The 13,856-nt window shown below is 37.8% G+C and overlaps 1 protein-coding gene across 1 annotated transcript in view; it reads left to right on the top strand.

Annotated features, from left to right (window-relative positions):
• The first annotated feature begins 4,298 nt into the window (after positions 1-4,298).
• Positions 4,299-13,856, top strand: part of ubl3a (ubiquitin-like 3a) — a 43,499-nt gene continuing 33,941 nt past the window's right edge. The window contains exon 1 of the mRNA XM_042499178.2: positions 4,299-4,949. Within this exon, the coding sequence (XP_042355112.1) occupies positions 4,923-4,949 (27 nt within the window). The 5' untranslated portion in view covers positions 4,299-4,922. The remainder of the gene's footprint in view (positions 4,950-13,856) is intronic.

The raw sequence follows: 13,856 nt of genomic DNA, 5'->3' as shown, positions 1-13,856 counted from the left end.
CACACAGAGGCAGACGCATAAGACAGAGCACTTCACCAAGGACAGGATATTATATTACATATGTATTAGATGCATGCTATAAATAACCCCACAGCCATATTGAACTAATATTATTAAAGTGTCACATCTTTTTTAAACTCCTTATGATAATATTACTATATATATATATATATATATATATATACTGTATGGAATGTATGTAATACTTTATGTAATGTTACTTTTACCTCAAAAAGTCTCTCAGGCTGCTTAACAAAGGCCATTATGGAATTGCTTCCACTATGTCAGACATTCGTCACTCTCCATGACAGCCCATGCCATCCTGGACACTGATTGGATAATTTATTGATTACAGTAAGTCATTACAGAGAGATGAACAGCCTTGTATCCTCGTGATATCCTTTAAGTCAATGATCGCTTCTAGTGGACTAACTGTCATTATGCATAAATGCAAATTTAACTAACCGTTAGTAGCGGTATGTATTAGGGGTGGAAATCACCAAAGGCTCCATGATATTATATTATTACGATATTTAACCCTCTGAAATCTGGAGCAACATAATTTATCTCATGCTGCTTTCAAACACCTTTCACAAGTATTTAAACCTTTGAAACTTGAGCTAATTTGTTTTGAATCTTCTGAAAAATCAGAAAAAAAGACAATGAGTAACTTGGTAAGAAATGTCCAGGAACTGCAAGAAATGAGTGGATTTAAAAATATTTTTTAAAAGCAACGGAAAAATGTCTAGGGAAAAAAAGGTTGGAAAAAACTATATTCATAATCAGATTCATAATAACACACAAAATTATGTTACACAATTTCTTCCCTTCCTAATTGCTTTTTTCCTTTCTTCACAATTGTTGGATTTATTATTGTAATTGGCTACCCAGAAGTTCAATTAGTATTTTCAATAATAGCAATTTATGAAATAAAAATATCTATACTTGGCATCCATGTTACTGCCACACAAAATATCTTGTGATACTAAACTGTATCGATTTTCTTGCCCACCCCAAATAAATCTGACCTTTGACCTTTATTGACATGACAAGTTCTGATGTTAGAAAAGGCTTGATTAAAACTTTTCTACAGCCACAAAACAGACACTAAAGGCTTCATTCCTGTGTGTGGACGAGGTGTAGCATATAAACATGATCAGCAGTCTGTCATGAAATTCTTCTTTTCACAAAAAAATCCCATTGATAATCCACACCTGCTCTCCTTTCTGTCACTATTCAAAAGGAAACCCCCCCTCCATGCTTGTTTCTTAAGAGGTGTGTCCCTCCACCCAAGCTGTACTCTTCCCCCACTCAGGCACCCACTACTTCCAGTACTCTCCTCCCCGTTCAACTCCCCAATCCAGGGACTGCCGCCATGTTCTTAAAGGGGCTTCATAAAGCAGCCCGTTGAAAAACATTAAACCCGGATATACAGTAATGTCGATTTCAAAATAAAACATAAACTTAAAATGGAAAAAAAATAAAGAAACCTCTGAATAAACCTAAAAAAACCTCAATGACAGTCATGGTAATATATTGAGCATTTTGTAGAATACTGCATTTTCAGGTTTTAAATAAAGTATGTCTTTATGTTACGGATTTGTTGGTGCTATATTCAGTTTTGAAAATGTTTTATTATCTATTAATTTTATGCTAGATATCAATCAAAAAGGTTTTGATTACAGTGCCAAAATAATACTATATAAAACTAGAAATAACAATAAAATGCTACTTTTTTTCTTATCATACGTAACAAAGTGTAATCACACCTTCCTTCAAAACCTCTTTAACAAAGTTAACATTCTCATATGCATCCATTTTTGTGTTGTCTTTCGGGTGTTACTTTGTGTTGTTTTTTTTCGGCCTGAATAAAACAATCTAAAATTATTAACAATATTAGAAACTAAATATGGAACTGATCAAATTGTAGGCCTATTAGTTCTCACTTTGCTTGTTACAAACTTCTGCTATGTTAGGACTGAGACCTAAAGGCTATATGACAATAAAACATGTTGATTTGAGATAATGTAACTAATGAGTCTAAAGGCTGAATTGTACTTATTTAAATGTTTTAGGCTGATGAGTCAGATGAATACAACCCCATTTTTGCTAAAATTATTTTCTCTGCTGTATTTCTACCCATTCCTTTCCTCTGCTGTACACATACACATATAAAACTGCATTAAGTCTATGCGTAAAAAGAGATTTTGTCTTTTATGGTTGAGTGCATAAAAGGAAAAAAAATATGATATTTTAAATTTACAGTTAGCATTCCCCTAAAAATACATAGGTCAAAGGATCACCATGCTCTTTATAGCAAAGGTGAAAATGCCACATTATTTATCCTTAAATATCATGTCTATATTGAAGAAACTAAAAGGGATTATGGAGTAAAACTAATAAATACACAAAGAGTTTCTTTCTCTTTTGTACAGCTTTAGTATTATTGAGAGCAAGATAACCAAGGGTATTATTTGCTGTGTAAAAAAGTACACAGGTTAAATGCAAGAAAGTATACAGCGTCCTTTTTTTCCCCTTTGCGTTGGGAATACAGGCTAATCTATACTCATACAGGCTACCTCCTGCTATTTACTCCATATATAATGCCTTACTTTTGCCATTAACTGCTCTGTTTTTTTTTACTGTATATATGGTATCTTAGTGTATTCATTTCACATCAATCCTATGTATGAACTGTGCTACATTTGTATCCATATCCTCACTATTTAAGCAATTCTCTAGGCCAGTAATACTCAACTTACAGCCTGCGGGCCAAATCTGGCCCCTGTGGCTCACCAACCATTTTCTCTTCCACAATGAAAATAAACTGTTCGACACTGGGATTTCTTTAATGCACTTTTAATATAAATATGGTGTAAATATGGTGTCAGAATGCATAAAAAAAGGATAAAACTCTTTTTTCATCAAAAATGTGCCAAGGGAGGAACCTAAATGTCCTTAAATTCTAAAAATGCCCCTTAATACACCATACCTTTTTGGGGCTGTTGCAGCAGGGCTTATTATTAAAATTTTGCAAATGTGTGCAAAAGTGGCCCGTGGGCAGAGAAAGTTGAGTTTTCCTTCTGTAGGCTATATTCTATAAAGATGCTAAACAATATTTCATTGTCCAAGTAACTTTTCTTGTGTAGGTTATTCTGTGCAATGACATTAAATTTGAGGCTAAAATAAAAAAATAAAAAAACAGAAGTCGTGCATGCCAACAGTGACGATTTAAGCTGTTTTAATTAACCCTTCAAATGTCAAGTAAAATTATTTAGGAATTTTCTTGCACACTAAGTATGCATGATTGCTAGCTCTTAAATGAGTGGGGACAAAAAATAATTTGCACCCAGTTTATTAATATTATTTCAGTCCTTAGACCTTTACTCATTCAATAATTTAGCCTAACAGCAGCTTCACCATATGAGCTCTGGTTTAATATTATTGTTGGGAAATGCTGCTGGTGTCCTTTGATGGGAACATTGTTAATAAAGTTAAAGTACAATTAAACTTAGTTATAATAAACATTGGGAGTTTGTTGGTTGTTATTTAGGGCTGCAACTAATGCTTATGTATAGCTACTGTAGGCTATATTCTATAAAGATGCTAAACAATATTTCATTGTCCAAGTAACTTTTCTTGTGTAGGCTATTCTGTGCAATGACATTAAATTTGAGGCTAAAATAAAAAAAAAAATTAAAAAAAACAGAAGTCGTGCATGCCAACAGTGAAGATTTAAGCTGTTTTAATTAACCCTTCAAATGTCAAGTAAAATTATTTAGGAATTTTCTTGCACACTAAGTATGCATGATTGCTAGCTCTTAAATGAGTGGGGACAAAAAATAATTTGCACCCAGTATATTAATATTATTTCAGTCCTTAGACCTTTACTCATTCAATAATTTAGCCTAACAGCAGCTTCACCATATGAGCTCTGGTTTAATATTATTGTTGGGAAATGCTGCTGGTGTCCTTTGATGGGAACATTGTTAATAAAGTTAAAGTACAATTAAACTTAGTTATAATAAACATTGGGAGTTTGTTGGTTGTTATTTAGGGCTGCAACTAATGCTTATGTATAGCTACTGTAGGCTATATTCTATAAAGATGCTAAACAATATTTCATTGTCCAAGTAACTTTTCTTGTGTAGGCTATTCTGTGCAATGACATTAAATTTGAGGCTAAAATAAAAAAAAATAAAAAAACAGAAGTCGTGCATGCCAACAGTGAAGATTTAAGCTGTTTTATTTGGAAAAACTCAACCGGAAGTCCCGCGTCCGTTTCCGTTAGCAGCTTGGCGTCGTTCTCAGAGGTAGGGTGACAGCTGAACGGGTCGCAAAGGTAAAGCAGCGCAGTCTGCAACATTAACAACAATCCTCACAAATTCCCGCTGTAAAGCGAGGGACGGACAAATTTCACCGTTTTTGTACCAGCGCGCGGAAGTGTGTGAGTTTATCGCAGGACGGTAACCTTGCGGATATTTTTTGTTCTTTTTCAACAACAGAGAAAAAGGTCCGTGTCCGGATGTGCCAGCAGTATTGGGTTTTTCGCATGGCGTAGGCACCTTTTCTAAAGCAGGATATTCTTGATGTTTGGAGGGTCGGAGGAGGCCCTCGGGTCGACAGCTTATCCCGCTAACATTAACTACACCTCGAAATTTCCCAGTTTGTGTGGAAAATGATCAACGAAATGATTGTGCAATAGAGAGGAAGAAGCGTCGTAACACGTCTCGTCTACCTCAGTGTTGTGACTGTGGAGAGAGAAAAGTCACCGGGGAAATACATCGTTGTTTCCTGCTTTTAACCCCAAACTACGACGTGTGTTTGAGCCCTGACAGGGGGGACGAAAAGAGGGGATATTAGTGTCCTTGTGTTGTGTGAGTGAGTGTGAACCCCCTCCGAGGACCGGGAAAACCTTCACCATGACGGGCAGCACCCCAGCGGACATGGTGAGAGAATTTACAGCTTTTCACACTTAACCATTCACATCCATTCATTTCCGCAAGGTTTTCCGCACGAAAAGACCAAATGAGAGCAGCTTTTGAGCGTCAAAGAGTGCTGGTGTCATTAGTTTGATTTGAGGACATCACTGTGTAGTTCCTGTTTGGTATTTCAGTTATGAACTCCAGGCAACACTCTCCTACCAGAGTTGGGTTTGTGGATCTGCAGTACACCTTGGAGAGAAAACTGCATGTTTTACTTAATTCTCATCAGCAGTGGTGGATGAAGTATCTTAAAGCCATACTTGAGTAAAAGTGCAGATATCATGCCAGATGATGACTTTGGTAGAAGTTAAAGTCACCAATAACAATAAAGTATTTGATATTTACTTTAGGTAAGAATCAGAAGTAATTTTATGCTATTAAATGTACTCAAGTATTGAAAGTCACAGTCATCCAGACTGTGGAGCCACTGCTACTCCAATTTGTTTGTGGGAGCAGTTGCGTGAATTTGGTATTTGTCATATAAACTTGCGTAATGTAGTGTTGTGTATTTCCTGTTTTTTTCTTTAATTGTGTTTTGTACATAGACTATTGTCTGCTTTTATGTAGTACATTATGTACCTTTTTCTGTGTCCTTAATAAAGTTATTGCTATCATAATTATTAAGGGTCCACAGATTATCGGCCTGGACGATTATTTGGGCCGATATTTGACATTTTGCCGATTATCTGTATTGGCATTTTGTTTCTATGATCGCTGATAGCACTGAGACATTTTTACTTTGTAAAAACTCAGGGAGCTATTTTTATTTATTCATTTTTAATTTAAATTTTCACTTGACCTAACAAAAAAAGAAGTTGCTGGGAACTTGCTGTATATGATGTTGAGCATTTCAGTTTGATTTAACATTTTCTAAAGGCATTTAAATAAAGTTTTGTGTTGGAGTTTGTTATGTCCCAAATTCTAAGTATTGATGGATAGATTTTTGTTTTTATTATAAACAACATTAGCTGGTTCTGATTTTTGAAATGTAAGAATATGCCACTTCTCTCTGTTTTATATAGCGATTACATGGGATACGTTTGAGTTTTTGACAAAATGTATTTATGTATTTCAGATTCTTTATTGATTAAATCTAAGAAATTGGAAACACAACATACAGTTTGGTCAGTAATGAATACAGTTGCAGTCTTGATGCTCACTGTGACAGATCCCATGACTCAAGCAAGTTTGAAAAGCCCAGTTATTTATTTTCATATTGTATGGAAGTGAATGGAAGACAAGGAAAAGCAGACATCATACATCCGTATTTCTAAAGGAACGCATACGTTGAATTTTTATTTTAGTTAGGTGTGTTTGTATTGGAGTCAAACAGGGATTTCCAGTTTGGTCATATGGGCATGTCATCCAAAACTTCCTCTCAAATCAATCCGCCAAGCTCTTAATCATATCTGTTTTCTTTGTATATTTTATGTTAGACATTTTGCTGCATCTCAGATAGTATAGCTGTTTAATGGAAAGGTGGCTGCTTGTCTGGAGTGCACGACGACTGGTAATTGCATCGCTGCAACAACCCCATCATGTCACACCAACTGATGTAGTGGTGCTTTAGGAGGCTAAACTGTAACCTTAAGTCTGTGGCCATCATCAGGTGCCTTTATCAGCTTATCCCCACCCTCACAAGACACTATCCTCTTATGACTTATTTTACACTTGCTTACTGACTGTGTGTGTGTTACGAACTCTCATCAAAAAGATTTATGTCAGCATCTCGTGGGTAAGCCATCCCACATATTAAAAGGCGTATAAAATGCGTTTAGTTGGGCTCACCCAGTCTTAGACATGATATTTCCTCTCTGTCTGGCAGGTTTATGCCTATCATCTTTGCTGCTTGTGCGTAGTGGCTTTAAGAATACTTCCAGGTCTATGTATAGACAGGATAAACCACGTAATGTGTGCCTCCACGCAGAGATCAGCTAACCCAGCTGTGCCTCCTGCGTCCAAGTTCAGCTGATCCCCTGAACAGCAGGTCCATTATGTTGTTGGGATAATACTATGAGGAAGTAAGAGGTGAGCGGGCCTCTGTGTATATGTCCAGTCAAAGCTAAAGCATCTAAGTATAGCACATCGCAAGGAATTTCCATGGATTATGGACATAATCATGAGCCAAATCTGTCCACTGCTAACCCTTATTTATGGTAGCTAAATCTAAATAACGTTCATAGAAGGTCTTACGTTATGTCACCATCTGTGTGGATGTGTGAGGCTTCATATGAACTTCAATCACAGTGTTATGGGTCAGTTTACAGTCCTAATAGTGTTTTTCCAGCTAGAGAACTTTGGTTCAAGCCTCCAGCCTCCCTGCTGAAGTGTCCTTAAGCAACACACTGAATCCCCGCCAGCTGGTTTATGGCTCAGCCTGATTTGTACTGTGATAATTTCCCCGTGGGGGAAGTATCACATTATTATCGCATCATTTATCGCCAGTGCCGGGCATAAAGTTCAACGGTGAAATAATGATATTTTTCCAACTGCCAGCTCTCAAGCATTGTTTTAAAATGGATTTTATTCCTGTCAGAGATGCTGTCGTCACACTCACGTTATTAACATGCCTGCAGCAGAAACATAAAGGTCAAATTCTGCACATAAGCGAGACGTTTCAGTGAAAATCTTAAGAGCGATTGCTTCCTTTTGCTATTTAGCTCAATCTATACATCAAACTAGCTGCTTGTGTTCTCCAAGGAAATGTTTGCATTTATCGCATCCTGTGTGGCTGAAATCAGCAGCAGATGCCCTCTTCGTTCTCCTCCCAACTCTCTCTCCGTCTGGGGAAGGAGCAAGTGTATGCACACACTCTTATAAAGGCTGTGTAGAGTGGGAGGGAGAGTAGGAGGAGAGGAGATTGCCGGTGCCAAACATTGTGGGTGAATGAATCTGAGAGGAAGAATAGGAGAAGAAATAGTCATGCCTCTTGAGAATGAAGGATGGGATTTTTTTCCCCGTCTTGGAAAGGAGAAAGGGAGGAGGGGTGGAGGGATAGGAAGAGTGAAGGATGGGGAGGGGAGCAAATTACCGTCGCTCCAGGCAAAACCTCAGAAGTGCTGACAAGGCTGAAATGATCCCCATGGCAACAGCGGGACGCTTGAATCGGAGGTCTGCCCGTGTGAGAATGTGGAGGGATTGTGTCGGGGTGCACTGCAGGTATGTGTGTGTTTGTTACCACGAATAGACAACAGAGAGAGCAGTACAGAAGCAGGAGATGAATAAAGAACCTCAGCTCAGATAAGATACGCTGAATAAATACACTCCACAAAAAAATCTGACAATCCCACGGAGCAGAGTGAGTTTCAAACACAGCTTTTGATATGTCCCAGCACGGCAGACAAGATAGAGAGATACAGGTACACACACACACACACACACAAGGGAAAATACAAAACGGTAACACTTTACTGTGAGAGCAGTTCAGAAATTAGCCCGTTTCCAGACCTTTAAATCTATGTCCATGTATCGGAGTATTTAAAAACATTATTTAATTGAAAAGCAACTTTTTTTAAGCATAGAAATTAAATAAATAAAGAAATAAAATGGCTCCAGCATCTCAAATGTAAATAATTGCAGATAATAGTTTTTAATAGACTGACTATTTTGTGGTTACAGACTGTTGGTCAGATGAAACAAGTCATTTGTCTATATCCTGATTGACTTTGGGAACTTGTGATGGACTTTGTAAACCGTTCCATTAGTTTCAGGTATTTTCTAAAATCAAAATTCATTTTTAATAATTCTTACACAGCAATTTTCTTCATTGTTTTAAGTTTCAGTAACAAGAACTGTCTTTGTTCTTCAAACTGATGTATAAAACATTAATAAATCATTTGTTATCCATTAATGAAGCCAAAGGCGGAAGTGGTAACAAGATGACTGCGTGGTCACTCCTCGTGGTCGGATGTACTTGCTGAAGGCGTGCAGGCACACATCCCGATCCCGATATGAGATGAAGAAATAAACACTGCAAAAACACTTAAACATTCATACACACTCAGTGGGTAGTATTCAAACACCCTGTCATTTGTGCAGTGGTGAGTATGTGTTAATTTGTGTTGGAGGTGGCAGTAACAGCCCTTGTGCTCACCCAGACCAGGAGGTACGATAGAGCGTATTAACCCTTCAAATGTCAAGTAAAATTATTTAGGAATTTTCTTGCACACTAAGTATGCATGATTGCTAACTCTTAAATGAGTGGGGACAAAAAATCATTTGCACCCAGTTTATTAATATTATTTCAGTCCTTAGACCTTTACTCATTCAATAATTTAGCCTAACAGCAGCTTCACCATATGAGCTCTGGTTTAATATTTTTTGTTGGGAAATGCTGCTGGTGTCCTTTGATGGGAACATTGTTAATAAAGTTAGTACAATTAAACTTAGTTATAATAAACATTGGGAGTTTGTTGGTTGTTATTTAGGGCTGCAACTAATGCTTATGTTGATTATCGATGATTATGTTCTCGATTATTATTTAGTCTGTAAAATGTCAGAAAATGGTTTAAAAAATTGCCTGTCACAAATTCCTAAAGCCCAAGGAGGTGTGTTAAGGCCCAGACACACCAAACTGACATCAGAGAGCAAGCAGCGACAAAATCACCCTGCTGCGTTGCCTCATGTTGCCTGTGTGTTGGCCAAAAAGACTACAACTGATGGCCAACCAGCACGTACGTAGGTTCTGTGTCTGCGTGAAAGAAAATACCCCTCTATACCAGCTGAGGATGGACGTTTGTCATCGACTTTCAAAAAGGGAAACAGGAAGACTGTCTTTATGCTAAATAGCCAATTAGCACATTACCACAACAAAATCCAGTGTTGAAGAACAAATGATATTTACCGTGGGCTACTCAACAATAACACAAACCATCAGGAAACATTTCTACTAAAGAGCTCAATGGCTAAAGAAAAACAGTCTAGCCAAATATAATAAGTGTGTTTCATTCTCACTCCCTCTTAATTTTAGCTGTTTGTTGGCATTACTGCAGTCCGTTTCTCTTCTTGTGCGCTGAGCTGAACTGCCAATCTGAGTGATTTTATTCACTGATGGGCTTCGCAGTAGCCAACGCTGATTCAACGTGCTGAATCAGTGGAAATAAAGCCAAGGAGGGCCCATGATGGGGGACACTTGGTAGCAACTAAAGTGACGGACGCTCACGAACAGTCTAACTTTGATCATTAGCCGACCGTTGGCTTGGTGTGTCAGGGCCTTTGAATCACTTGTTTTGTCCAGCAAGTAGTCCAACCCTCGATATTCATTTTACTATTATAAAAGACCAAAACTCAGCAAGATTCATGTATACGAATCTATATCTAATGATGTTACTTTATTTATGTATTTATTTATCAGTCGCTGTATGAAGATACAAACAAAGTACACAAGAACACAAGTAAACATGTACCATGTATTAAAACACCAAAAATGGCTTCTTCAGACTGAAGTCAAAATTTATTGTGAAACATGGAATCATACAAACAATCAATATTGAGCTTTGGACATGTCGTGAATGCAGCCTGATGTAAATACACCAGAAGATTAGCATTGTAAAACTCATATTGTTTGCCAAAGAGAGTTTAAATGGAAAGGGAGGTCACACTAAATCCTTGGAACTTTAGCCTGTTGAAGTTGTTTTATTCTGAAATATTGCGGTTTTTAATACTGTATACATATTTTCTTTATTTTCTGGTTGTATTTTAGCAAAAAGACCACTGAGAAATATATCTGTATGATCATTATAACGTAGCTATCCAGAAGAGTGGATTTTGTACATTACTTTATCGGTATATGTCTAAAAGTTAGTAACTAGATAGTGTTACTTTCTGTGTGGCTAATTATAATGTTGATGCTTTGAAAGCTGTCTACAGTTTTTTCCGGGATTGTTAAAAAGTTCCCTTTTTGGCACACTCAGATACACACACACACACACACAAAGGAGTCAAAGGTTAGGGTCGGAGGTCAGTGGTGTGTCGGATGAAAGAACGATGGGGTGGGGAATCCTTGTTGCTGAAAACATCGCTCCCTGTCCCCTTCCCACTCGAGCTTGGCTCAGCACTGACACTGAGAAGCTAGAGACGGGGAAAGGTCCGCAGGCGGTTTTCAGCCTCGGGCAGAGAGAGCTGCTGACAGGGCTTTGATTGACACATTCAGAGGGAGAAATAACACTATTGAATCCTGGCAGTTGGATGAAGCATGTCGGTGAATATGTGTGTGCTTGCCGATGCCATGTGTTGCAAGCCTGAGTCACAGATCAGGATTACATCATCCCGCCTGGGTGCAGGCGCTGATATATCGACTCTGACATTGTCACATGCAGGCCTTGGAGCGCCACAGAAAGTTCTGACAGCAGCTCTGAAGGTGCAGGAGTTGTGCTCGATTCATATTCATTTCAAGGATTTCAGGAAATTGATGACACAGAGTTCAAACACTGACAGATGTGCATGCAGGAGCTTAGTATTTAGTTATTAATGGTTTTACTTTGCACTGAGTCGGTAAACAATAACAGAGGAATTAGTTGTTATATTTTGATTAGCTGTAAGACTGTGCTCTGTCTCCCTAAGAAGGATTGCAAAGCGTTTTGTTATTGTTTCGACAGTAGCTGGTATTAGCAAAGCTTTTGTCAGTGTGTATGTCCAGCAGTCCTCTGCAACTGTGTAGAATTAATTCAACTGTATTGATATATGTCTGCAACACCAACAGGAAGTCCTATTGAGAACCTCTCATCCATTGATTGCTTATGTAACTGTTGATTTGCTCATGTTTGTATGTGTATTTTTCAGTGTGGCATGTGTCTGTGCATGTGCTTCCTGTGCGATGTCCTCTATGAATAATGATTCCTACTGTACCTGTCAACACCCTGTCATGTCTTTTTCAGCTGATCAGTTATTCATAATATTCTCTATAACTGCATGTTTCCTCTATGGGAGTCATATTGCTCTTGGTGGTTAAAAATATCCGGAATATCAAATTTTTAGGCGGCAATAACTATTACCCTTTTTGTAGATTGACAGCTATGAGATTTTGGATTTTCATACTTGCAGGTGCTGTGTCTTTTACTGATCAGTTGGGTTCTTTTAGAACAATTTTTTCTTGATGTTTAAACAGATACCTAAATTTAGTCGACTAGTCTAAAAGAACGGAAAAACAATCGGAAAACAGTAAAAATGTAGCATAGTAATACATTTAAACATTATCTGAGAAGTACTGCCATTTGAAATGCTTGATCACATTTTTCAATAATAAATTGCAAGTCAAATGCCACTGAAATGTGTTGCACTTTACACATTATCCTGTAAAACATTAAACAAAAAATAACAAATAACATTTCTTGAAAACAATATTCTTTAAGAAAATCTTAAGAAAAGTGCAGGAATATTCAATGGCATTTTCAATGGGTGAACACAGTATAATATACAAATAATTATATTGTTAGTTTCTATTTTTATACATGTTGAAATACCTCAGGTACCTGCTGCAATGAACTGAGTCAGACAAAAATATACCCATTTACTACTCTTGCTCAGATTAAATGGTTACTAGTTTTGTATTAAACTAAAAAGATCTTGTTCATAGGGAGGAATAGTTAACTTTTTTCACCGTTTTTAACAAAACTCCATCTAGAAAAACCTAGTGGGGGAGTGCGTGCCCTCACCCGAGAAGGATAGATGGAGAGTAATCACAGCGGCTGTGGGATTTCTTCATCTGAATTTGGGCCTTCCATAGAAAGCATGAGGCCCCTGCCTCCAGCAGATCCCTTTAATGCAATTATAGAGGGCCACTCTCCACTGTGGCAGATGCCTGCTACCATTTCGTTGTGGTGGATGTTGCAACATATGGCAAAAGTATTGATGGTGGCATATTCGCTGCCTCTACATTTAGAAGAGCTCTTCACTGCAAAGGAGGTCTTGACTTCCCAGAGGACGCAGCTCTTCTTGGTGCCCAACATCGAGGGCCAATGCTTTGTCATGTCTTTGGCGCTAATGAGGCATTTCCCCTGCAATGCCTCATGACGTGACTGTACCCTAGGCAGAACCTAGACGGGGAAGCTGGTCTACTACTGGCTGTCAAGGGCAAGGGGAGTGTTGAAGAGCACTTTCGGGGTTCTGGCAACTCATTTCATAGCATTTATTTTGCTATTACAACAGTGCAACTGTAAACTGAGTTATTATCATTGAGAAAACACAGAAAAAGTAATAAGCAGCCAAGAGAACGAAAACAAAACAACCGCAATTAACATGAATGAGGTACAAAATATTAATACATGCAACAGTATTTTTTAATAAACTGAAATTCATTAACTGTGAATCAGATAACAGAGAAAGGTTCCAAAAATACTCAGTGTGTGGAACATTTAAGAGGGAATGAATAGCTGTGTGTGTGTGTGTGAGTGTGAGTGCACGCGTGCATTACTCTACTTCATATCTTCGTACCTCATGCAGAGACAACCTCCTATAAGTCCCCAAAAGGCTCAGAAAGTAAAGCTCATCATCATTTTGGGGCTTTTCCAAAGTAGACATAGCTTCTCTCTGGAACTGGACATCCAGTTAAGGCAAAGGTAGAGGGGACAGTAGGGACAGGGGTGAGAGGAGTCACAGATTGACTACTGCCTGCTCATTTGGTGCCTCGCTCCCACTCTTACCCCTTTGTAAGGATTATACAAGGTTTTACTAAGTTGCACACTAACATTACTTTAACCCTTTGAAACCTAAGCAGATCGGTTTGATTTCTCTCAACTTACTTATCAAGACATGGCTCAAAAAGTAGCAGGAAATAACTTAATAAATAAAAAGTAAAACAAACAAACAAGAAAATGACCTAAAAATTCATATTTATTTGATATATTTTATTAATTTTTTTTCTGTAACATAATT

This window comes from Plectropomus leopardus, chromosome 15, assembly GCF_026936395.1.
Source record: "Plectropomus leopardus strain MGB_pleo_1.0 chromosome 15, ASM2693639v1, whole genome shotgun sequence".
Taxonomy (NCBI): domain Eukaryota; kingdom Metazoa; phylum Chordata; class Actinopteri; order Perciformes; family Serranidae; genus Plectropomus; species Plectropomus leopardus.
This window is presented reverse-complemented; position numbering and strand designations above follow the sequence as displayed.